General features: G+C 42.0%; 1 protein-coding gene across 1 annotated transcript in view; it reads right to left on the reverse strand.

The window, feature by feature from the left end:
• Nucleotides 1–252: 252 nt before the first annotated feature.
• The window catches only part of LOC115145098 (PR domain containing 5), a 64623-nt gene continuing 39618 nt past the window's right edge, over nt 253–25257 (reverse strand). The window contains exons 14-16 of the mRNA XM_029686358.2: nt 12885–12970; nt 4844–4948; nt 253–1879 (exon numbers count right to left, since the gene is read on the reverse strand). Of these exons, the coding sequence (XP_029542218.1) occupies nt 1715–1879; nt 4844–4948; nt 12885–12970 (356 nt within the window). The 3' untranslated portion in view covers nt 253–1714. The remainder of the gene's footprint in view (nt 1880–4843; nt 4949–12884; nt 12971–25257) is intronic.

Here is a 25257-nt window from a genome sequence, read left to right on the forward strand (position 1 = left end):
AAGTGTTTTCCGAAATACCCCAACGTCAACAGTTAATCGACACAGACTTAGAATTAACAGAGTAAATGGCTGTTTGGTAAGTAATGAGGTTTTTATGAAGTACATTTCAAAACAGGAAAGTGTGATGTGAAATATTCACAGTTTGAGATGAATAGTAAAAGATACTAAATGTGTAACAGTCTGTGGAACACAGGAAGGCTATGGTCTGACCATATAAAAAGAACAGATAAACAAACACAATTGCACCATCCATTAAATACATTATCCATTTAACATACAGGATTGAAAAAACAGGAGTATAAACAGAGAGAAACTGCTTGGTCCCTCAATATATGAAATAACCATATAAAACAGTCTTAGCAGACATGAAATACAGTATCATGAACAATTTGTTGCTCTTCTTTTGACAAACAGTAACAGTAACTTTGACAACAGTAATAAGGGATTTATTGCATTTCCAGACAATGCGTGGGCTGGAGGAAGGGAGTAGGCTGGCTGTGTTTGGTAAACATCTCTGTCTTTCAAACTCTTTGGAAAGTGTGTTACCTGGTCATATAGCTGTAACAGAGTAAGGCACGGTACGGTTGGCATAAGATGGGAACCTAGAAGCAGGAAAGAGACTTTTGGAGCGAGGCTAGTTATTGTATCGCGCTGAATTGTCTGGACATGCCACTCCCAAACTTTCCTATTAAAACTCAACTGAATGTAAAGTATAAACAGGAAGAGCGGTTTGGAAGCAGATCAGAACAGCGTGGGTCTTGCGCCTCATCCAAACCCCCTGTGAACTGAATATGTACTCCATACTCCATAATTCCTATGTGCAGGATATGTTCCGATATTGAATTCTAATCTTTTCCATATTTTGCATTTGTATATATTTAATCGTAAAAAGAAAAGACTGCTTATTGCTACATCTGAAATGCATAGCAGGCCATCCTGTACGTTTAACACTGTAAATATACAGTGAACTCCAAAAGTGTTGGGACAGATAAATGTTTTGTTGCTTTGGCTCTGTACTCCAGCACTTAATAATAATATTAATGGGACAAATTAATTAATGGGACAAATTCACTTGCATGTGTTTTAGAGTAGCCACAAGTTAAGTATTTGGTCCCATATTCATAGCACACAACAACTACATCAAGATTGTGAAGCTACAAACCTGTTGGATGCATTTGCTGTTTATTCTGGTTGTGTTTCAGATCATTTTGTGCCAAATAGAAATGAATGGTAAATAGTGTCATTTTGTAGTCACTTTTATTGTAAATAAAAATAGAATATGTTTCTAATGCATTATTTACCATTCATTTCTATAGGGCACAAAATAATCTGAAACACAACCAAAACAAACAGAAAATGCATCTGACAAATTTGTAGTCACAAACTTCATGTAGTCATTATGCGCTATGAATATGGCACACAATACTTAACTTTTTACTACTTTAATACACATACTGTAAGTGGATTTGTCCCAATACTTTTGGTCCCCTAAAATGGGGGCACGATACAAAAAGTGCTGTAATTCTGATATGGATGAAAATACCTTCAAAGAAAAGCTGACAGTCTGCACTTTAACCTCATGGTCATTGTATCATTTAATATCCAAAGAGCTGGGAGTACAGAACCAAAACAACCACAAAATGTGTCACTGTGCCAATACTTTTGGAGTTCACTGTAGTTTATCTTCAGTAGTATCATATACAGTAGATGGGTCCTAGCCCTCTGTCTCCCCGTGAACATTCTCCATGTGCACTTTGAGGTAGTCGTTCCTGGTGAACTTCTTATGGCACAGCGAGCACTCTGCCATGGGCCTGTTGGGGTTGTGGGTCAGCTTGTGCCTGCTCAGCATCTTCTTCAGACTGAACGACAGATCACACACCTACAGAGAGCAGAGGAGAGAGAAGTGTGTTAGTTAGCTCTGTTAGAGATTAGGACGGATTAGACCTTTACTACAATACATACACATCTCTGTTATAGTAGCTCTCTGATGGATCTTACTGAATTAATTCAGTCCTAAACTAAACAAGTATGCTGCAGAGCAATATTAAGCTTTACAATCCCTATTATGGGTACAGCCAGCTGACTGAACCACATTTAATTGGTACTGGAAATCACACGAGAGAAGGCTTAGATAGAAATCCTATTTTTCCCCGACATAAAGAGGGATTAAATTAAACATAACATCCATCACAAATGATCACTTTCACACCCCAAAAAAACCCACTCCATTTCACACTACCAGTCATCTTAATCCTGCATTGGCATGGGTGCAGCAGTTCAACACCCGGACTCAGGCTTCCCAGCATGTCTTCTTCACACTTAAATATCATCCATTCAAAATGTAAACAGTAGAGAAGTCCCCTAAAGTTTCCTGTGACAGAGTGTGTGTTTCTGTGATCACATCATCATCCAGGTTTAATCACCATTTAGGATGCACGTCATAACACATAGACGGCTGGAGATACAAAATACCAAAGGAATTGCACTCAAAGTCTTTAATAGTGAATCAACAATGCATTTCATAAATTGAATTCAAACACATCCTTGAAAGTATTAAAAATAAAGAGATGGCCTTAACTGATAACAGTACTGTCCTTCGTTTCCTGAACCCCCTAGTGCAAACCCAGCAAGTCTAGGCATAAAAGACCCATCATGTCAGAGGGTTCTGAGGGTTAAGGAAACAGCCAATTTGATTGGCTTTGAGATGTAAAACTATAGTAATTTAAAAAGACACAGTTGTGGGTCTTCCATAAAACAGAATAAAAACAGTGGAAGGAAAGATGTTTTCAATTTCCAGACATGTTAAGAGGAAAGTGAGGGGGATCCAGAGACTTTAACAGGTCTTAAAAGATCCTTCCAGAGCATCAGCAGGACCCGTGGTCGCGTGTTTCTCTCTGAGAATCATTATTACTCCTGCGGTATTATAAACAGAGGGTAATTTCTCCCTCTGATCTTCTCAATGTGTTTACGTGAGATCAGTCGACTAGACCTCTCCAGAGGAGAGAGATCTTTATCTTCCTCATATTGAGTTTTAGCCCACATCTGGCCCCGTGCCACAGTCTGGCTGAGCTGAGTACATGCACACACAAGCACACATACAAGCGTGGACACAAAAGCACGGACACACACATATGTACACATACAATCAGTGCCAGTCAAAAGTTTGGACACACCCACTCATTCCAGGGTTTTTCTTTATTTGTACCATTTTCTACATTGTAGAATAATAGTGAAGACATCAAAACTATGAAATAACACATATAGAATCATGTAGTAACCAAAAAAGTGTTAAACAAATCAAAATATATTTGAGATTTGAGATTGTTCAAAAATGCCACCCTTTGCCTTGACAGCTTTGCACACTCTTGGCATTCTCTCAACCAGCTTCACCAGATAGTCACCTGGAATGCATTTCAATTAACAGGTGTGCCTTGTTAAAAGTTAATTTGTGGAATGTCTTTCCTTCTTAATGCATTTGAGCCAATCAGTTGTGTTGTGACAAGGTAGGGGTGGTATACAGAAGATAGCCCTATTTAGTAAAAAGACCAAGTCCATATTATGGCAAGAACAGCTCAAATAAGCAAAGATAAACAACAATCCATCATTACTTGAGTACATGAAAGTCAGTCAATACGGAACATTTCAAGAACTTTGAAAGTTTCTTCAAGTGCATACGATAAGTTCATTAGAGTTAACAGCACCTCAGATTGCAGCCCAAATAAATGCTTCACATAGTTCAAGTAACCGACATCTCAACACCAACTGTACACAGGAGACAGCGTGAATCAGGCCTTCATGGTCGAATTGCCGCAAAGAAACCACTACTAAAGGACACCAATAAGAATAAGAGACTTGCTTGGGCCAAGAAATAAAAGCTATGTACTTTAGACCGGTGGAAATCTGTCCTTTTGTCTGATGAGTCCAGATTTGAGATTTTTGGTTGCAACCGCCGTGTCTTTGTGAGACACAGAGTAGGTGAACAGATTTCCGCATGTGTGGTTCCCCCCGTAAAGCATGGAGGATGAGGTGTGATGGTGTGGGGGTGCTTTACTTGTGACACTGTCTGTGATTTATTTAGAAGGCACACAACCAGCATGGCTAACACAACATTCTACAGCGATACACCATCCCATCTGGTTTGCACTTAGTGGGACTATCATTTGTCTTTCAACAGGACAATGACCCAACACACCTCCAGGTTGTGGAAGGGCTATTTGACCAAGAAGGAGAGTGATGGAGTGCTGCATCAGATGACCTGGTCTCCACAATCACCCGATCTCAACCAAATTGAGATGGTTTGGGATGAGTTGGACCGCAGAGTGAAGGAAAAGCAGCCACAAGTGCTCAGCATATGTGGGAACTCCTTCAAGACGGTTGGAAAAGCATTCCAGGTGAAGCTGGTTGAGAGAATGCCAAGAGTGTGCAAAGCTGTCATCAAGGCAAAGAGTGGCTACTTTGAAGAATCTCAAATATATTTTGATTTGTTTAACACTTTTTTGGCTAATACATGATTCCATATGTATTTCACAGTTTTGATGTCTCCACTATTATTCTATAATGTAGAAAATAGTAAAAAAATTAAATAAAAATAGACTGGTACTGTATCCCCACACCATTTGGAGTTATGGTTAAAGTGGAAATATGTAACTTTTGGTGCCACCTGACCAAATTCACATTGAAATGTGATTTATAGATCTATAATTCTACTTGAAAGCAAGTCTAAGAAGTGGTAGATCTGTTCTATGTGCGCAATTTCTATGCTTCCCGTTCTTAAGTTTTGGTTATGCGTCTTTTACTTAGCAATCAGGAAACGGCGGAGCAACTTCAAAGGCCCAGAACTTACATCACACTGGAAGGGTTTCTCTCCGGTGTGGGTCCTCATGTGTTCGTCCAGACCTCTCTTCTGACTGAAGGCCTTGTTACATTCACTGCATTTATATGGCTTCTCCTGCAGGGACACACAAACAAACGCACACTTACAGACAGTTCACCTCTCAACACACAGCCAACCCGTATACTATACACAAATACTGTACTCAAACAGAGACATGGACTCTCACACAATAATGGACACCCACAATCACACACACACCCTCATATCCTCTCACTTCAAACCCCACCGCCCCCCTAGTGAGTTTATGAAGATATGAAATGAGAGCTTGTACAGCCCCTGCAGTAGGGAGGAAATGGCAAGCGTATGGGGCCATAAGGAACACATGGATCCCTCTAAAGCGTAAGAAAACACGGCACAGAAAAGCCCTTTGAACATGTACCAGTGCGCCGGCTCACTGGGGCTGTAGGATATCACCCTCTTCTCCACACCTCATCAGTTTACCAAAGAACATTTCCTCTGTGCCTTTCAGAGGCCTGTCTGGGTGTCACTCAAAAGCTCCTATCGCTCTGTGGGGGTGTGTGTTTTGTGTGTGTGTGTGCGTGATTTTCTGGGTGGACAGTCAATCTGTGGCTCTTTTTGACAAGACTCACTGATAGCAAAGTCTCTACCCATTTAGTGCACAGTTGTCATGGGAACCGGGTGAATACAGGAAGTAAGGGTCCTGGGAAAAGAGCTATCATGTGGGCGGGACAAGGAGTGGCCAATGACACAGGATACAACCGGAGGTAAAGATCAGGTTCAATGCATATGTCTGTGAGTGTGTGTATATGAGTGAGTGTGTATGAGTGTGAGTGTGAGTGTGAGTGAGAAAGAAAACGAGAGACGCCTAACAGTGTGTGTGGGTGTGTGAGTAACTTGGGTGTGGAGACCAAACCAGAACATAAGTGACGGTTTGTGTATTGTAAACCGCCAGATAAACCTGCTAGTTTAATTGGTATCACTTTTCTAATAAAGCATCACTTTCACACTCAGGGGAAAACTTCCTCCTGAATGACATACAGAAAACCAAAAAAGGTTCAAATTCAGAGGTCAAGAAAACACACAGATGTATAGGGGTGATGTAGAGGACCCAGAATGCATCACTGTGACCCCCAGTAACATCTGTATCTGCTCTTCGGCAGATGTTCACCCTTGTGACATTCAACCTGACCCTCTGATTGGCTCATCTCTGAATCTGTCCAGTCAGGAGCCAGCGGGGTTATGAATGGAGGGATAAAGCTCTGTTTATGTACTCTAAGAGATCCAGTAGGATCACATTTCATATCAAACGTGGTCAATGGCCATCTCTAAACCAACATCCTCTGTAATCCAATCCAAAATCAAACCCATATACCCCTAGGCACTTCTTATGGCTTTGAAAGAATTGTAGGTAATTAGCAATATGGTGATGCTTCCGCCTAGCCTACTAGAGGGCAAGGTGGAGCAACTGCCGTATTGCTAATACCCATCTAAACTGGTCCGTTCACTTAATGCTGTGATGAACCAATCAGAGACTGCTATATTGGACCAATAGGGACCAGCTATAACTGACCAATGAAAAAGTGTTACAGTAAAACCCGTTCAGAGGTTTCCAAACTGAAAACAGAGGAGCTTGGAAGATTCTGATGGAACTTCAGAACTCTGGGCCAAAGTCAAACAAAATCAAACAGGCACCCCCACAGAGGGAACCAGTGGAATTTTAATCAGTGTGTTTACAGTCAGATCACTCTTGTCACCATCAGAGAAACTTAAAGAGATTAATAAAAAAATCTCTGACCAGGCAACATGTCAGACGCTTTATACGAATCACATGTGTTCTATTGTAGTTGCCGATGGTTTGCTATGTGGGATAAACACACAACTCTAAACAGATCCATCTCTAAACTATACATTAACACTGAGCTGGAGCTCCTTCAGCCAAATGGCATTTGTTCTACTGAGGGGTGACTTCATCGTCCAGCTCTCTGCTGTGTGTCAGCTCAGCCCATATTTCACTACTGCAGTCACGGTGCTCTGAGCAAAGACAGAGCCGGGGACACACAAAGCCATCTCTCAATTCAAACATGAATGTTTCATCAAGTCCTCGCTAGAGAATAGGAGCTGATAGGAGTGTCCCTGTGCCACCAGCTGCCTGTTTCCACTGTACTATTTTAGGTCAGAAGCTTTATACTGTACCTGCAGTCCAGGTTCATAGAGTGCAACGTACTGATGTGTGCTTGAGCAAACAGGAAATGTACTTGAAACGTGTCAACAAAACCGACAGGGCATACTCGTATGAATTAACGATCATGTAAAAAGTCATAAATAAATACTTGTACATAAATATACAGTACCATGGCCACACACACACACACACACACACACACACACACACACACACACACACATCTCATGGAAAGCGGTGATTAGGTGGAGAACTTCAGTGGGTAGAGAAGTAGTGCAGAGGCACGGGCAGGAAATGACCTCATGAGAGAGCAGGGTGACCATGCTCTTCCTCTCCCCACCCTGAGCAGCTTGGTCCAAGCTCTGAGTCAGTGTACATTTACATGCTCATCGTATCAACACTAACGACACCTGTCATGTCCTCACAATGTACAGTCAGGAACCCAATCACAGTCTTTCAAACTGTGCTCAGTGTCTGCTGTGAGATTGCTATTACATGTGGATGTATTCTAGTCCACCTTATACAGCTCTAAGTAGTAATCATTATCCTCCCCAGACTTAAAAAAAAAAAAACTGTGGGAGAAGCCTACGTGAGTGTCCTGGAATCTCCTCATGGAAAAAAAAAGTCCTTCAGCTTTCATGTTTTCAGAGCGAGACACTGACTGGCAAGACAACTCCTCTCTATTCCTGGCTGCCTGGCAGAGGTGTGTGAACCTCTATTCCTGGGTGCCTGGCAGAGGTGTGTGAACCTCTATTCCTGGGTGTTAGGTTCTACAGCTTGGCTGAGCATGAAGCAGATCAACTAAAGCGTATCGCTGGAGATGGGTAGATAAGCATTTATGGACACCTGGGACTGGTACACCATATATACACAAAAGTATGTGAACATCACTTCAAATGAGTGGAATTGGCTATTTCAGCCACACCCGTTGCTGACAGGTGTATAAAATTGAGCGCACCGCCATGCAATCTCCATAGACAAACATTGGCAGTAGAATGGCCTTACTGAAGAGCTCAGTGACTTTCAACGTGGCACCGTCATAGGATGCCACCTTTCCAACAAGTCAGTTCGTCAAATGTCAGCCCTGCTAAAGCTGCCCCAGTCAACTGTATGTTCTGTTATTGTGAAGTGGAACAGTCTAGGAGCAACAACGGCTCAAAGGGTAAAGTGGTAAGCCACACAAACTGACAGAACGGGAACGCCCGAGTGCTGAAGCGCGTAGCGCATAAAAATAATCTGTCCTCGGTTACAACACTCACTACCAAGTTTCAAACTACGTCTGGAAGCAATATGTAGCACAAGGACTGTTCATCGAGAGCTTCATGAAATGGGTTTCCATGGCTGAGCAGCCGCACACAAGCTTAAGATCAACACATCAATGTCCAGCGTCGGCTGGAGTGGTGTAAAGCTTGCCGTCATTGGACTCTGTAGCAGTGAAAATGCGTTCTTTGGAGTGATGAAACATGCTTCGCCATCTGGAAGCCTGACGGACTAATCTGTGTTTGGCCAATGCCAGGACAATGCAACCTGCCCGAATGCATAGTGCCAACAGTAAAGTTTGGTGGTGGAGGAATAACGGTCTGGGGCTGTTTTTCATGGTACAGGCTAGGCCTCTTAGTTCCAGTGAAGGGAAATATTAACGCTACAGCATACAGTTGAAGACAGAAGTTTACATACACCTTAGCCAAATACATTTAAACTCAGTTTTTCACAATTCCTGACATTTAATCCTAGTAAAAGTTCCCGGTTTTAGGTCAGTTAGGATCACCACTTTATTTTAAGAATGTGAAATGTCAGAATAATAGTAGAGAGAATTACTTATTTCAGATTTTATTTCTTTCATCACATTCCAAGTGGGTCAGAAGTTTACATACACTCAATTAGTATTTGGTAGCACTGCCTTTACATTGTTTAACTTGGGTCAAACATTTCGGGTAGCCTTCTACAAGCTTCCCACAATAAGTTGGGTGAATTTTGGCCCATTCCTCCTGACAGAGCTGGTGTGACTGAGTCAGGTTTGTAGGCCTCCTTGCTCGCACACGCTTTTTCAGTTCTGCACACAAATTTCCTATAGGATTGAGGTCAGGGCTTTGTGATGGCCACTCCAATACCTTGACTTTGTTGTCCTTAACCTTTTGTGACTAGGGGGCAGTATTTTCATTTTTGGAAAAATAACGTTCCCGTAGTAAACGGGATATTTTGTCAGGACAAGATGCTAGAATATGCATATAATTGACAGCTTAGGATAGAAAACATTCTAAAGTTTCCAAAACTGTAAAAATATTGTCTGTGAGTATAACAGAACTGATGTTGCAGGTGAAAGCCTGAGAAAAATCCAATCAGGAAGGGACTCTTATTTAGAAGGCTCTGCGTTCCTATGCGTCCCTATTGAGTAGTGAATGAGATATCAACCAGATTCCTTTTTCTATGGCTTCCCTAATGTGTCTAGTGTCACAATACATAGTTTCAGGCTTTTATTTTGAAAAATGAGCCCGAACGTCAACATTGCGTCAGTGGTCAGCTGAAGTCTCTCATAGTGTTTGGTGCGTAAAGGACAAATGCGGCCATTGTTTCTCTCTCTCCTACTAAGAAGCCACCAGTCCCGGTTGATATATTATCAAATAGATATTTGAAAAACACCTTGAGGATTGATTAAAAACAACGTTTGCCATGTTTCTGTCGATATTATGGAGCTAATTGGAATATTTTTCGGCGTTGTAGTGACCGCAATTTCCGGTCGATTTCTCAGCGAACGTGAAGAACAAACAGAGCTATTTCGTCTACAAAAATAATATTTTTGGAAAAAAGGAACATTTGCTATCTAACTGGGAGTCTCTTGAGTGAAAACATCCGAAGCTCATCAAAGGTAAACGATTTAATTTGATTGCTTTTCTGATTTCCGTGACCAAGTTACCTGCTGCTAGCTGGACAAAATGCTATGCTAGGCTATTGATAAATTTACACAAATGCCTGTCTAGCTTTGGCTGTAAAGCATATTTTGAAAATCTGAGATGACAGGGTGATTAACAAACGCCTAAGCTGTGTCTCAATATATTTCATTTCTGATTTTCATGAATAGGAATATTTTCTAGGAATATTTATGTCCGTTGTGTTATGCTAATTAGTGTCAGATGATGACAACGGTCCCGTTCATGGGATGGGGTGTCACTAGAGGTTTTAAGCCATTTTGCCACAACTTTGGAAGTATGCGTGGGGTCATTGACCATTTGGAAAACCCATTTGCAACCAAGCTTTAACTTCCTGACCGGTGTCTTGAGATGTTGCTTCAATATGTCCATATCATTTTCCCTCCTCATGATGCCATCTATTTTGTGAAGTGCACCAGTCCCTCCTGCAGCAAAGCACCCCCACAACATGATGCTACCACCCCCGTGCTTCACAATGGTGTTATTTGGCTTGCAAGCCTCCCACTTTTCCTCCAAACATAACGATGGTCATTATGGCCAAACAGTGTTACTTTTGTTTCATCAGACCAGAGGAAATTTCTCCAAAAAGTACGACCTTTGTCCCCATGTGCAGTTGCAAACCGTAGTCTGGCTTTTTATGGCGGTTTTGGAGCAGTGGCTTCTTCCTTGCTGAGCGGCCTTTCAGGTTATGTTGATATAGGACTCGTTTTACTGTGGATATAGATGCTTTTGTACCGGTTTCCGCCAGCATCTTCACAAGATCCTTTGCTGTTGTTCTGGGAATCATTTGCACTTTTCGCACCAAAGTACGAATCTCTAGGAATCTCAGACCGCATCTCCTTCCTGAGCGGTATGACGGCTGCGTGGTCCCATGGTGTTTATACTTGCATACTATTGTTTGTATAGATGAGCGTGGTACCTTCAGGCGTTTGGAAATTGCTCCCAAGGATGAACCAGACTTGTGGAGGTCTACAATTTGTTTTCTGAGGTCTTGGCTGATTTATTTTGATTTTGCCATTAAGTCAAGCAAAGAGGCACTGAGTTTGAAGGTAGGTCTTGAAATATAGCCACAGGTACACCTCCAATTGACTCAAATTATGTCAATTAACCTATTAGAAGCTTCTAAAGGCATGACATCATTTTCTAGAATTTTCCAAGCTGTTTAAAGGCACAGTCAAAAAAGTGTATGTAAACTTCTGACCCAGTGGAATTGTGATACAGTGAATTATAAGTGAAATAATCTGTCTGTAAACAATTGTTGGAAAAATTACTTGTGTCATGCACAAAGGAGATGTTCTAACTGACTTGCCAAAACTATAGTGTGTTAACAAGAAATTTGTGGAGTGGTTGAAAAACGAGTTTTAATGACTCCAACTAAAGTGTACGTAAACTTCCGACTTCAACTGTACATTCAAGACGATTCTGTGCTTCCAAATCTGTGGTCAATGCCTGACCTCACTAATGCTCTTGTGGCTGAATGGAAGCAAGTCCTCACAGCAATGTTCCAACATCTCGTGGAAATCCTTTCCAGAAGAGTGGAGGCTGTTATAGCAGCAAATGGTTGACCAACTCCATATTAATGCCCATGATTTTGGAATGAGATGTTTGACAAGCAGGTGTCCGCACACTTTAGGTCATGTAGTGTATCTTAGACACACACAATTGCAAATATAAACACAGTAGCATGTGTAGATGTTCCTACATAAAAACAGAAAAGTATGTTTAAGGATATTTCATGTGACTTATGGAATAACACCGTAAGTCATGTCATAGTAAGAAGTTATTTCCTAGCTCATTTGGTGGTTAAAAACATCCGGCAGCAAAATCAGCTCTCAACGAAAACAGATCCAGAATGTTACTGTTATTCCTTGGTAGGGTTGGGAATTGCCAGGGACCTCACAATACGATATTATCACGATACGATATGTATTGTGATTCGATTAGGGCTGTCACTTACCCCTCAAAAAAATATTAGTCAATCGAGTCATTTTTTCTTTCAACCAATCAATTGGTCAAAATGTTTAAATATCTATTTTTCCATTTTTAGACACACCCTATGTGTTTTTATAAAATCAACTATACGTACTAAACTTGTCTGATGTTTTAAGCACGCTGTTTGATTAAATAACTAAGACACACAAATGACTCAAGAGGGAGCCAGAGATCAAGATAGCCTAACCAGAAAAAATATATATTCCCGACCCCCCTCCTCCCGCTGCTGCTGGCCTTCGCAGATTTTGCCATTACACTCCTGAAGTTGCTGGTAATAGGCTACACCAGCTTTGTAGGTTACACCAATATATCTTACCATTTCTACCGACCAGTCAACTAAATGGGGTCAGCCCTAGATTCTATACTGCAATTTTGTTGCAATTTGATGTTCCAAACATATTGCTCACAATGTCTACTACAGAGAGACAAGAGAGAGCAATGAATAAACGAGTTTTGATCAGTCATTAAATAAAAGCGTTGAAAACATGTTGGCTCACTATTTAAAAAGAAGATGGAGAACAAGCTATAGAATGAAAAATATCAGAGTTTTGGTTCAGGTACAACCGAATAGCGCTAGATAACTACCTGCAGTAGCAAAAAAGAAACTGGGGACTTGGGAGTCAAATGAATTGATATAATATTGTACAAACCTGATATTGTGATATGTAACTGTATACATTTCCATCACTATCACCATCACTATTCCTTGGCTTTCATGACTGGTTTTTACACTCAAATACATACAGAGATATACATGTGTGAATACACACACACGCGTAGGGGTGTGAGGATGGAAAGAGGAGGAGAAGGAGGTAAAGGGAAATCTAACCAATTCCATGTGGCAGAGAAACACCAACACCTCAAACTGTTCCTGGAACAAAGAGAGGAGAGAGTGTGTGGTAGAAGTGGGTGTGGAAAAGAGACTTACCCGAGTGTGTGTGCGAATGTGCATCTTCAGTCCATCATTCTTGCTGAATGCTTTGTCACAGTAAGGACACTGGTATGGCCGCTCACCTAGAGAGAAGCATCAACAGAAGGATCGACACACATCAGCGAGAAGGAAACATCAAAATCAATACAGAGCGGATTACAAATACAGTGTGCAGATGCTCTTAAGTAGTTTAGATAAGCGCACATTTGTCTACACACTAGGCAGTATGCAAAAAAACTCTTTGAAACACAAAATACTACACAATGATCAAACACTAGACATATATACACACACATCCACCCAAAACTACTATGACCACGGTAATCTTCAAACAGAGCAGATCTAAGCTCAGAGGAATTGGAGGCATGAAAAAAATGTAGGGGGAAAATCCAAATTTTTGCGCTGCGGCTGGCCACATGCAGACCCTGATCAAAGTTATCTGTTTCCTGCCGGCCGGGCCTCCAGCTCTGATGCAGTGCCGCAGAGAGACGGGAGGGGAGATCTTCATGTTTATGCCACCCCTGCCCCTAAACTAGAGCTGCTGGCGCTGCCATGCACCGATGCACTACACTGCACTCTGACACTGATGGGGGCCACAAAAAAATCTGAACTCATCATGAGGGCCGCAGTGGCTCATGGGTCTGCGTACCCACATCTATACCCACATGCAGTCAGAGCCGGTCCTAGCCTTTTGGGGGCCCTTGCGAGCAAAACATTTGAACAGCCCCCTTCTTGACAGCAAAGAAAAACAAGTTTTATACACTTAATTTCCTGCAATTCTACACATTTTGCCATGGGGCGTAGACAGTGCTTAATTTGAGCCGGATCCTGCCGGAACAGGATCTGACACCTCTCAGTTTTGGAATGTTTCCTTCCAGGAACCCATTTGCCAGGATCTGGTACCCCTCATGGCATAATTATTTTTTCACTGTTTGCAATGTAAAAAATGTAATAAAAGCAATCAGGGTTAATTCGAGTTGCCTCCTCTGTAATTCCCCTTCCCCCTAAAAAACATTGTGAAAACGTGCCTGATAAGAATTGATTTGAGTTAGTCCGGCCTTGGTTTTTGGATTGCACAACATTGTAGCCTATAGACAAATGCATGTCCATTGCTGTGGGGAGAGAGAGAAGCATGCCTGTATCTCTCACAGAACTAGAATGCCATTTACTTTCTATGATCGCTCTCCCTCTCTCTGCTCTGATAGACATTAGCCTGCAACTCATCTCTCCAGCGTTGTACTTATGGACTCATAGCCACGGGAAGGGTTCGGGAGGTTCTGGCAGCAGCCCTGATGAATTGAAATACATTTGCCAAGAAGTTATAGAATTACTGCTGTCTGTTCAGAAAGAAATGCAATAATTCAGAAGACTACACCTGAAGTAGGCCTATAATTTAGTCACAGAAGATCAATAGCTTATTTTGTATTTTTTTTTAAATGTGTCTAGCTGTGGATTGTGTGTAGCCCAATAACAGGCCATGCCTACAGTTGGGAACATGTGGCAAATCTGTCAGTGAATAGCATGCAGCCAAAACAGGGATTTCGCAATATTGCAAATACAATCGTGGGAAAACACAGATTGGAAAGCAAATGGCTCCTGCTGAAAAGAGAAGACTAATCTGCCTTTAGGCTACCAAATATGTTACCAACTTCCAAATAGGCTTATTGAGCAAACAGCATTGTTTTGCAAAGGAAAACAAGAGAGAGGCTTTTGACACAAGGGCATCAGCCATCGCTGATGAGTGAGCTGCGCATCATTGGATCATTCAGTTAAACTGGAAAGCTTGTTTAGGACTATAATTTCCTCCTCATATTGTACAATATGTGTGTCTCCACACACCTCGGCCTTGGCTATTGATGGATTCAAGACGTTTTTAATGATCTCAGTTTCAGTGTCAAAGTGGCCTGTCATTTCAATACATTTTTCGGCATTGAAAAAGATTCTGCCAAAGTCTGCAGTCATGTAAAATGATGTATAAATACATAAAAAAGGTCTTCCCGGACCCTAGGCTACAAACTTTTTGTTCCGGCACCTGACAATTTACAAATGAAGCACTGGGCATAGAAAATACGTTGCAGTATTAACTAATGTCATACAATTCTACTCATTTTGCCATGGGGAAGAGAGAAATGTTTGCAGTTTTTAATAGGATATCTGAGTGAGAATGACTAACAAAATCAAAGGGGTCCCGCAGTTGGTCATTTGACCATGATTACAAGTTTAGATAGGTGGCTAGACTCATTTACCAATCTAAACAATGTTAGGTGACATGAGTGAGTGAATGTCAGTAAGTGACATAAGAGAAAAACTGCTGATGCACAGGCAAATTTTTTAATTGCATCTTGTGTATTCATTCTACTATTCTAACTCTCAATAGTAAGTTGGTCCGTGGACCTGTTCTGAGCATAAATCTGGTTCTTCTCAAGGCCCTTTTCTCCCTCTAGCCATGCTGCCTCTGGTTGTGCTCTGATGCTTTTCTATGCAGGGAAACCCTTCTCCAGGCTGTAGGTCCTCACAGGAACTACAATTATGAAGGGATTCTATGGTTGTTAGGTTCGGGTAGAGGTTATTATAATGTAGATGTGTTCTGAGAAGATCCGCACTGGGCAATGATGAAGAAAAGCAAACAGAACTCCCACAAACCTTCTCAGAATCAGATAAAGTCAAATATCCTTTTATCCAGCGTTTCCCAAACTTGGACCTCAGGACCCCAAAGGGTGCACGGTTTGGTTTTTGCCCTAACACTACACAGCTGATTCAAATGATCAGCTGTGTAGTGCTAGGGTGAAAAACTAAACGTGCACCCCTTGGGGTCTCGAGGACCGAGTTTAGAAAACCCTGCTTTTATCTTATTTGAATCAAATAAAATGGTACACACTCACAAATCTGCCTATAGTTTTATGTGAGGAAATAATGATTGATTATTTGTCACACTAATCCATGTGTTCTTTCTAGTGAGAGAAAAGGCCTCACAATCAGTAGTACCGCTTGTCTCATGAAAATACATAGCTCCAAAGTAAGAACACACTACAACCCATAGTCAGGCTGGCCCGGCTGAGCTGAGCCCGGGCCCAGTGGATCAAAGACAGGCCAGCCTAACTCCCAGAGATCCTATCTGAGCACGCTCTGTACGATGGCAAAGAGGATGTGACAGGCTGTCAGTCAAACAGCCAGCAGACACGTGGATCTATTTACCCCAGAGCTGATCCGCAGCCCAGATAGCACAACCAGCACTGATTACCAACCTATATATGGAATATGAGGTAACTCATATAACCGCAGTGAAAATACCCCTTCCAAAGGAAAATACAGTGCAATACTTGTAAGGTAGTATTTTGGGGTTCCACCATGGTTACAGTGCCTTCAGAAAGTATTAAGTAAAGCCTGAATTCAAAATCTACACACAATACATCAGAATGACAAAGTGAAAACATGTTTTAACAAATGTTCAAACATTTACTGAAAATGAAACACAGAAATATTTAATTCACGTAAGTGTTCACAATGCTGAGTCAATACTTTGTTAAAGCACCTTTGGCAGCGATTACAGCTGGGAGTCTTTCTGGGTAAGTCTCTAAGAGCTTTCCACACCTGGATTGAGTAACATTTGCCCATTATTCTTTTCAAAATTCTTGAAGCTCTGTCAAATTGGTTGTTAATCATTGCTAGACAAACATTTTCAGGTCTTGCCATAGATTTTCAAGTAGATTTAAGTCAAAACTGTAACTCGGCTATTCAGGAACATTCACTGTCTTCTTGGTAAGCAACTCCAGCGTAGATTTGGTCTTGATATTTTCCTGCTGAAATGTGAATTAATCTCCCAGTGTCTGGTGGAAAGCAGACAGAACCAGGTTTTCCTCTAGGATGTTGTCTGTACTTAGCTCCATTCTGTTTCTTGTTTTATCTTATGAAAAACTTCCCAGTCCTTAATGATTACAAGCATACCCATAACATGATGCAGCCACCACTATGCTTAAAAATACAGAGAGGGTACAACTGTAGTAATGTGTTGTATTTGCCCCAAACCTAACATTTTGCATTCAGGACATTGCTCTGCCACATTTTCTGCAGTGTTACTTTAGTGGCTCGTTGCAAACAGGATGCATGTTTTAGAATATTTTTTCTATTCTGTACAGGCTTCATCCTTTTCACTCTGTCAATTAGGTTAGTATTGTGGAGTAACCACAATGGTGTTGATCCATCCTCAGTTTTCTCCTATCACAGCCATTAAACTCTGTAACTGATTTAAAGTTACCATTGGCCTCATGGTGAAATCCCTGAGAGGTTTCCTTCCTCTCCGGCAACTGAGTTAGGAAGGACGCCTGTATCTTTGTAGTGTCTGGGTGTATTGATACACCATCCAAAGTGTGATTCATAACTTCACCATGCTCAAAGGGATATTCAATGTTTACTTTTTTTAAATCCATTTAACAATAGATGTCCTTCTTTGTGAGGCATTGGAAAACCTTCCTGATCTTTGTGGTTGAATCTGTGTTTGATATGCACTGCTAGACTGAGGGACCTTACAGATAATTGTATGCGTGGGGTACAGAGATGAGGTAGTCATTCAAAAATCATGTTAATCACCATTATTCACACAGAGTAAGTCCATGCACCTTATTATGCGACTTGTTAAGTAAATGTTTACTCCTGAACTTATTTAGGCTTGCCATAACAAAGGGGTTGAAAACGTATTGACATTTCAGCTTTTCATCTTTAATTCATTTGTAAAAATGTCAAAAAACATACTTCCACCTTGACATTATGGTGTATTGTGTGTAGGCCAGAGACCAAAAAAAAATCTAAATTCAGGCTGTAAACACAGCAAAATGAAGAAAAAGTCAAGGGGTGTGAACGCTTTCTGAAGGCACTGTATTTTACTGCTTCTGAACAACTGTAGTCAGGAGAATGATATTCCTTTCACAGAGAATCACAGTAAATTATAGTTAACTAGACCACAACAGTCACGACCAGGTAACACCAATGTATGACACTAAAGACAAGACTATTTTGGCTCATTTCTGGGTTAATAGAATCAGGGTATTTTGGACAAAATTAGTCCCCTTAGAATAAGAGCTGTTCCTGCCAGTGTAAATAGAACAGTTCCAGGGGGAGAAGTGAGACAGCAAAATGGTAACTTAATAAAACACCGCCTTAATAAGAGATACTGATGACTGTGTGTGTGTGTGTGTGTGTGTGTGTGTGTGTGTGTGTGTGTGTGTGTGTGTGTGTCCTTGTGGGTACCACAATCTAATTCCTCCTACACTTTGTTGTAGTCTAATACCTCTTCACTGACTCTAATTTGAAGAGGAAAAAGCGAGAGTGTTTGAATTAGATAGAGGAGGAATTGATGGAGGAGATGTTTTGCTTCTGTATGTAATAAGGTTAATAAGCTGAGTGTCCCGGGGAGACAGGGAGTTAACATGCAGAGATGCCTATTCAATCAGAGGAACCACAACCAGAGAGAGAGAGAGAGAGAGTGTGAGAGAGAGAGAGAGAGTGAGAGAGAGAGAGAGAGAGAGAGAGAGAGAGAGAGAGAGAGAGAGAGAGAGTGTGAGAGAGAGAGAGAGAGAGAGAGAGAGAGAGAGAGAGAGAGAGAACAACCACCCAGAGAGAGAGAGAGAGAGAGAGAGAGAACATCAGCAGAGAAATAATCACCCATAATAAACATTTAGCTCTGTTTGGGGCTAATTCCCCACTGACACAAACTCAACTCAAATCCATCATGTACTGTACGGGATTATGTGGTTTTAGGTTAAACACTACATTATTGTAGGGCATTGTCTATTACCAGACTGTTTTGAGAGTGAACAATCAGCGAGGGTGCATCCTTTACATATTCACTCATTTTCAGGGGAGGAAAAAAAAATCCAATCTGTTTAAGTCCTCTCTAACTCAAGGATGGGATTCTATTGATTTGTTTTCAATTGTGTCTGACCATTTCTTCCAACCCAGTACATTTTTGCCAGTCAAAGTTAGGCTAGCCATCACTTTTCTGTCCTCATAAACCAGCAGTGGCCACAAGGGAGCTAACCAGGACCAGGGAGGGACAGAGCCGTACTGTCCTGTTTCATCCATCCAACACATAGCTTGTAAAGGGATAACAACAGGCCTCGTACAGTACAGAATGATCACGCATTCAGAAACGTGCAGAGACGGCAGCTCAAAACCCCAAACCCCAAAAATCCTTCTGCTCAATTTCAGTCTCTTGAAGGCCTTTGTTGACAAACAGGAAAATCTGAATCCCAGATGTGCATAGAGGCAGAGGAGAGAGAATCTGTCTGTTTTGTAGCATGCCAGGGTATCAGGTTAAGGCCTGGGAGAAGGCATTAGTGTGTTCTAATATGGTCGGCACAGTGTGCTCTGCTCTGTGGCTTAGAGCGCATCTCTGGGTAAGAGCAGAGGTCGAGGCTGATATACTGATACACTGTACAGACACCCACACCCTGCAAATAGAGAGCTCGGGCAGTAGTCCTCACCATTGTAGCAGCAATACAATGTGCTCGCTACAATCAAACGTACATGTTCAGTAACATTATGCTTCATCCACAGCTGACTGACACACAACCCCAACTCTTTGGCACCGCTCACATCAAACCAGACCAGCTCTCTCTAACACACGCCTGACATCCAGAATAGTCTGAAAAGGTCAGTTCAATCCTTTACAGGATACAAACATGGACCAGAAATAGCAATCATTTCAGGAATCATTTCCTTGAGCTGGTATGGTTCATATGAGAGGCGCGATCAACTTTCAGTTGAACACTACCGTAATTGGAAACCATCCACTTATTATCTAGATTGAGTGAGATGGTTTGTGGATTGTGTGAGGAGGCTGGGCTTTGTGTGGTGGAGATGGTAACTGATTTAGCATGTGCTGAAATGGGACACCATCTCCCTGTGACCCTGAGTCTTCCTGCCACCCACCCCCCCACTGTGCTCCTCACACCCCTTGTCTGCTAATCGATCCGTTTGGCACCTCTGACAGTGTGCCTGTGTGTGTGTGCGTGTGTGCGTGAGTGTCTGGTTAACAGATGGTCTTGCTCGTCGCATGCCTGCCACACAGCATTCGTGTTACGGAGAACGCTTTGTAGCTCCAGGCCCTGGTCTGAAAGACATTAGCGCTGTCCATCAGAAATTAATTCCTGGCTTCCTCCAGTCCAGCCAGACATTGGCCCTCCTCGGCCCCTCTCGCTCTCTGCATGCCGACAGGGGCCACTGTGGTAATGTGATATCGATCCATTTGAGCCGATAAGCGATTTGACTTTGATCAGCCCCAGAAATGCCCAACAACTTTACACTTGACCTTTCTATGATGACCTGGGCCTCCAAAGATTGATTTACTTCCTCAAACGGTTCTCTTAAAACTGGCCGATGTGAGACAACCTGTATCAGAGAACTTCACACCCTGCCCTCTATCTACCACACACCCAATAATGACCCACACTTTTGAAACAACCCTCACCACACACCTTGTTCAGTGGAAACTACCCCTCAGTAGGGGGGAGGAGAAGAGGAGGAGAGAAGGAGAGGGTTGTACTAGGCATGGGCGGTATCCAGATTTTCAAACCGTCATACCGTTCTTCTGCCACCCCGGGATTTACATTATTACCGGCATAGCACACAAGGTAAAAGTAATAGTGAATTCTCATGGATGCTTTTAGCTAAATGCTAACGAGCGCAAACAAACAAATTGCAAAGACAGGAAAATCCAGCTCCTAACGTTAACTAGTAGCTAGTATAGCTACTAGCTAAGTGGTCCGTCAGTGTTCCCAGAGGTCTGCCAGATGTACATTTGGATTGCATCTGAATCCCGTTGTGCCCGGAGAGACTACTGCATACTTAACAACTGTGAAGACACTGGTCTCCAGCAGAGTACATGTCCCTTAGAATTACCGATCGTCTTCAGTCCATTAGACACACCACTACTCAGTCTTTTCTGGCCGTTTTCGAGGGAAACTAAAGACATCTGCTTCACTGTCTTTATAATGACATGCAGTACAATATCTTTACACATATCATGCAGAGTGATGGGTCAAAGGTGGAATGACTCAACCGTTTTACTCAACTCATGTCTTACATGGAGGACACAGGGTTTTTAAACCAAACTGCCAATTTATCTCGATTTCAATGACGCCTGTTTGAACAATAACTGCAAAGTTCACTGTTTTACTGTACGTAATATGAGCCAGTCATACATTAGGAACCCTAAATGTTACATTTCCATAAACTGAATCAAAATACCACACAAAGAACTTCTCTGTTTAGAGACACTAAATAGTTGAACTGGGTGATTCCATAATAGTGACAATTTGTGAGCGACAAACTATGACATGTGCTATGATGTCAGTGACACTCAGTGGGCACTGGGTTCTGTGAACACTTCCTTGGGCGTAAGCACCTTGGTCAACCCCAGGACTGTCATACAACATCACTGCACACTGTAGAAAACTGTCACACTGACCTATGATCTATTTATGGCCATTTGCATTTACACCAGTCTTATACCAACATTAATCATCAAATAAGGGACGGACTCTCTGGAAGAGTCATACTCTCTGGAATCACCTGCTAATGAGAATATGAGGGAGTCCCCCTCTTTGCTTTAGTTTAGAATGAAATCAGTTATAATTGGAGTTCCAGACATGGAGTTTGATTGTGAGTGGCAGGGAAGGTTCCCTCCTCTCTAAGGGGAATGATGTTGCCACTCGCCAGGATGCCTTGACATCGTCGGCAGTACACTCTCTCGGGAGGAGTCCCACCCTGTCCGTCTGGCTGGTAGAAGGTGTGGGAATCAATCTGCTAAATCCCATGAAACCACGTGTTAGCCAAACCACATCCAAAATGATTGTGATGGCCAAACACATAGACAATTTCACCATGACCAGTGAAACATTGATGACCAGAGTGTTGAGTGACCGCTCACGGAAAATCGCTGTGAGGAATAACCTTACAAAGCATCCTGTGTGATTAGTGTTTACCAGGTAAATAAGTGAAGCTGTGCTGTTCCTGTGTGGGGACAATGTAAAAACAAACAATACCAGGCGTTTAACTTTGTACCATCCAGAGAGACTGTCGACACACGGGCTTTTAACCTCTTTCAGCACCTCGCTTTTTAACTGTACTTAACAAAGCCAACCAGACATCTAGCAATTTATTAGTCACTCCTCCATCTTCCTCCCTGCAGAGAAGTCAAACAACTAGAAGAGAGACTCTACCAGTGCAGGCTCCTCATGGGAGGAAGAGGAGGACCATCCTCCTCAGGGAATTTGAGAAAAATGTAAGATAGTTTTAGATAAAACTATACTTCATATATTCAAGTCACCCAATAACTGACTAAAACACAGTAGCCTCAACAGCACTCTGTAGGGCAGCACCATGGTGTAGCTGGAGGACAGCTAGTTTCCGTCCTGCTCAGGTTACATTGACTTCAATACAAAACCTAGGAGGCTTGTGGTTCTCACCTCCTTTCATAGACTTACACAGTAATTATGACAACTTCCGGAGGACGTCCTTCAACATGTCAGAGCTCTTACAGCATGAACTGACATGTTGTCCACCCAATCAAATGATCAGAAAATTAATCTAGAACTGAAAGCATAAGCTACAGCTAGGTAGCACTGCAGTGCATAAAATGTGATGAGAAGTTGACTCAAAGAGAGAACATTTTTGAACAGTTTTGAACAAATTAATTTCTTCAAAAATGAAGGAGAAGCGAGAGATGGAGAAAGCTAGCTGTATTTCATAGTTTTTTTTTTTTTTTACTTTCACATACTTAGCAAGGGAATGCAGCTAGCTTGTTAAGCCTACTCAAACACTTGGCTCAAACAGGGAGGGATGCTATGTTGGCTAGCTGGCTATCCAACACTGGAACTCTTCCAAGTCACGGTAAGCGTTTGGTTTTATTACATTTACATTTAAGTCATTTAGCAGACGCTCTTATCCAGAGCGACTTACCAACGGGGCCCGCCGGTGCAACTGCTAAATGCCTTTGTGACTGTACTGCATGATTGTAGCGGGTTTATTAATGCATTAGTTCTAGTAGCTATGTTGGCTATGACATTATATGGTGACAATGATGAAGGCTGTGTGTAGCGGTTAGCGGTTATGATATGAAGGTTTGGCTTGGAAAGGTTTTTTCGCCTGGTCTCAGACAACTGATGTATTGTGCACTGAATTCCACAAGTGAAGGGAAAAGATGAGGAGAGTGCATAGATGCAAGAAGAAATTATACAACGATCATTCTGTATTGTATGCATGTGTCTGCTATGAAAGTGAACTGTATTTGCGTGAGATCAGGGGTGTATTCATTCCGACGATTCTGCATATATTATTTTCCTAAACAGAAGCACACGGAACAAAAACGGGGATAAAAATACCTACATTTGTCCAATAGACACTCTCGTTATCAACTGTTGTGACTAATAATTACACCCTAGATCAGCTAGATGCAGGCAAGAGTGTGCACGGCGGTATTGAATGTGTCAATGTTTGTCACCTTGATTACTCAAATTTCTCTCGACCTCTGCACCTACGTAGTAAACTTTCATTAATAGGCTAGGTTGTAGCAACCTCGTGATGGGTACAGGGAACATTTGAGTATCATGTAGTAGCCTAAACCTATCGCTGTTACATTGAACTGGGTGAATGGAATATGAATGACAGTCATCCAATATGTTATAATAAAATAAGGCCATGCTCATGAAAAAAACATTTGCGTCCTCCCTCATCTTAAATGGCACCGACCGCCACTGGACTCTACCCCAATTAAAATACCCCCACCACTGATTCAGTTCATACAGAATCCTTTGTAAGCCCATACTAAGCATCCAATGTATATTCAATGTATTATGCTACACTAACTAACACTTCAAATTACTCTGGAAAGAACTGTATGCCCAACCAATTACTCATCAATGTGAGAGAACAAAATGAGCATTGTCAAGGTTTTTTATGGGAACTACTCACACTTTTCCTCAATCTTATTTTTCTTTACTCAAGAAACAACAAAAGCTTGGGCGAGTGAGTTCTGGGCTATAGAATGAGAGGACAGATTTACAGCCAGTCAGGGTCAAGGGTCATCCTGCTGGATGCTTTCTTTGGAGTGGTCTTTTCTCTCCTTCCTCCTTTCTTTCTTTGAGGTGTCCCCTCCGCTCCCACCCTTCCCCCTGCATTCCCCCATGGCCCGCTCTTTTGTTTAGATATAAATACAAACCAGACTCAGCCATGTCCCACACTGCCACACACACAAGCACATACAGTGCACTTGGAAAGTATTAATTTCCACATTTTGTTACGTTATAGCCTTATTCTAAAATTGATTCATTTGTTTTATAACCCTCATCAATCTACACACAATATTCCACAATGACAAAGACAAAACTGTTTTTTAGATTTTTTGCTAATAAAAAAAAACGAACTGAAAAACCTTATTTACATAAGTATTCAGACCTTTTGCCATGAGACTCGAAATTGACCTCAGGTGCATCCTGTTTCAATTGATCATCCCTGAGATGTTTCCACAACTTGACTGGTGTTCACCTGTGGTAAATTCAATTGATTTGACATGATTTGGAAAGGCACACACCTGTCTATATAAAAACTAAACTGAGCAATCAGGGGAAAGGACCTTGGCCAGGGAGTTGACCAAGAACCCGATGATCACTGACAAAGTGCCAGAGTTCCTCTGTGGAGATGGGAGAAACTTCCAGAAGGACAACCATCTCTGCAGCACTCCACCAATCAGGCCTTTATGGTACAGTGGCCAGACGGAAGCCACTCCTCAATAAAAGGCACATGAAAGGCACCTAAAGATTCTCTGGAATGATGAAACCAAGATTGAACTCTTTGGCCTAAATGCCAAGCGTCACGTAGAAAACCTGGCACCATCCCTATGGTGAAGCATGGTGGTGGCAGCATCATGCTGTGGGGATTTATTTCAGCAGCAGCGACTGGGAGACTAGTCAGGATCGAGAGAAAGATGAATAGAGCAAAGTACAGAGAGGTCCTTGATGAAAACCTGCTCCAGAGCGCTCAGGACCTCAGACTGGGGTGAAGGTTCACCTTCTATCAGGACAATGACCTTAAGCACACAGCCAAGCCAATGCAGGAGTGGCTTCAGGACAAGTCTCTGAATGTCCTTGAGTGGCCCAGCCAGAACCCGGACTTGAACCCGATCGAACATTTCAGGAGAGACCTGAAAATAGCTGTGCAGCAACTCTTTGATTGATGAGAAAAAGGTCAAGGAGTCTGAATACTTTCTTGAAGGCACTGTACATATGTATGCACTTTTGCAGACCCCCCCCACACTCTTTATTTTATGCTTTTGGAAACTAGAGGTTGAGTTGATCTGAGCTGGCAATAAAATGGT

The sequence above is a fragment of the Oncorhynchus nerka genome, linkage group LG17 (genome assembly GCF_034236695.1).
Source record: "Oncorhynchus nerka isolate Pitt River linkage group LG17, Oner_Uvic_2.0, whole genome shotgun sequence".
NCBI lineage: Eukaryota > Metazoa > Chordata > Actinopteri > Salmoniformes > Salmonidae > Oncorhynchus > Oncorhynchus nerka.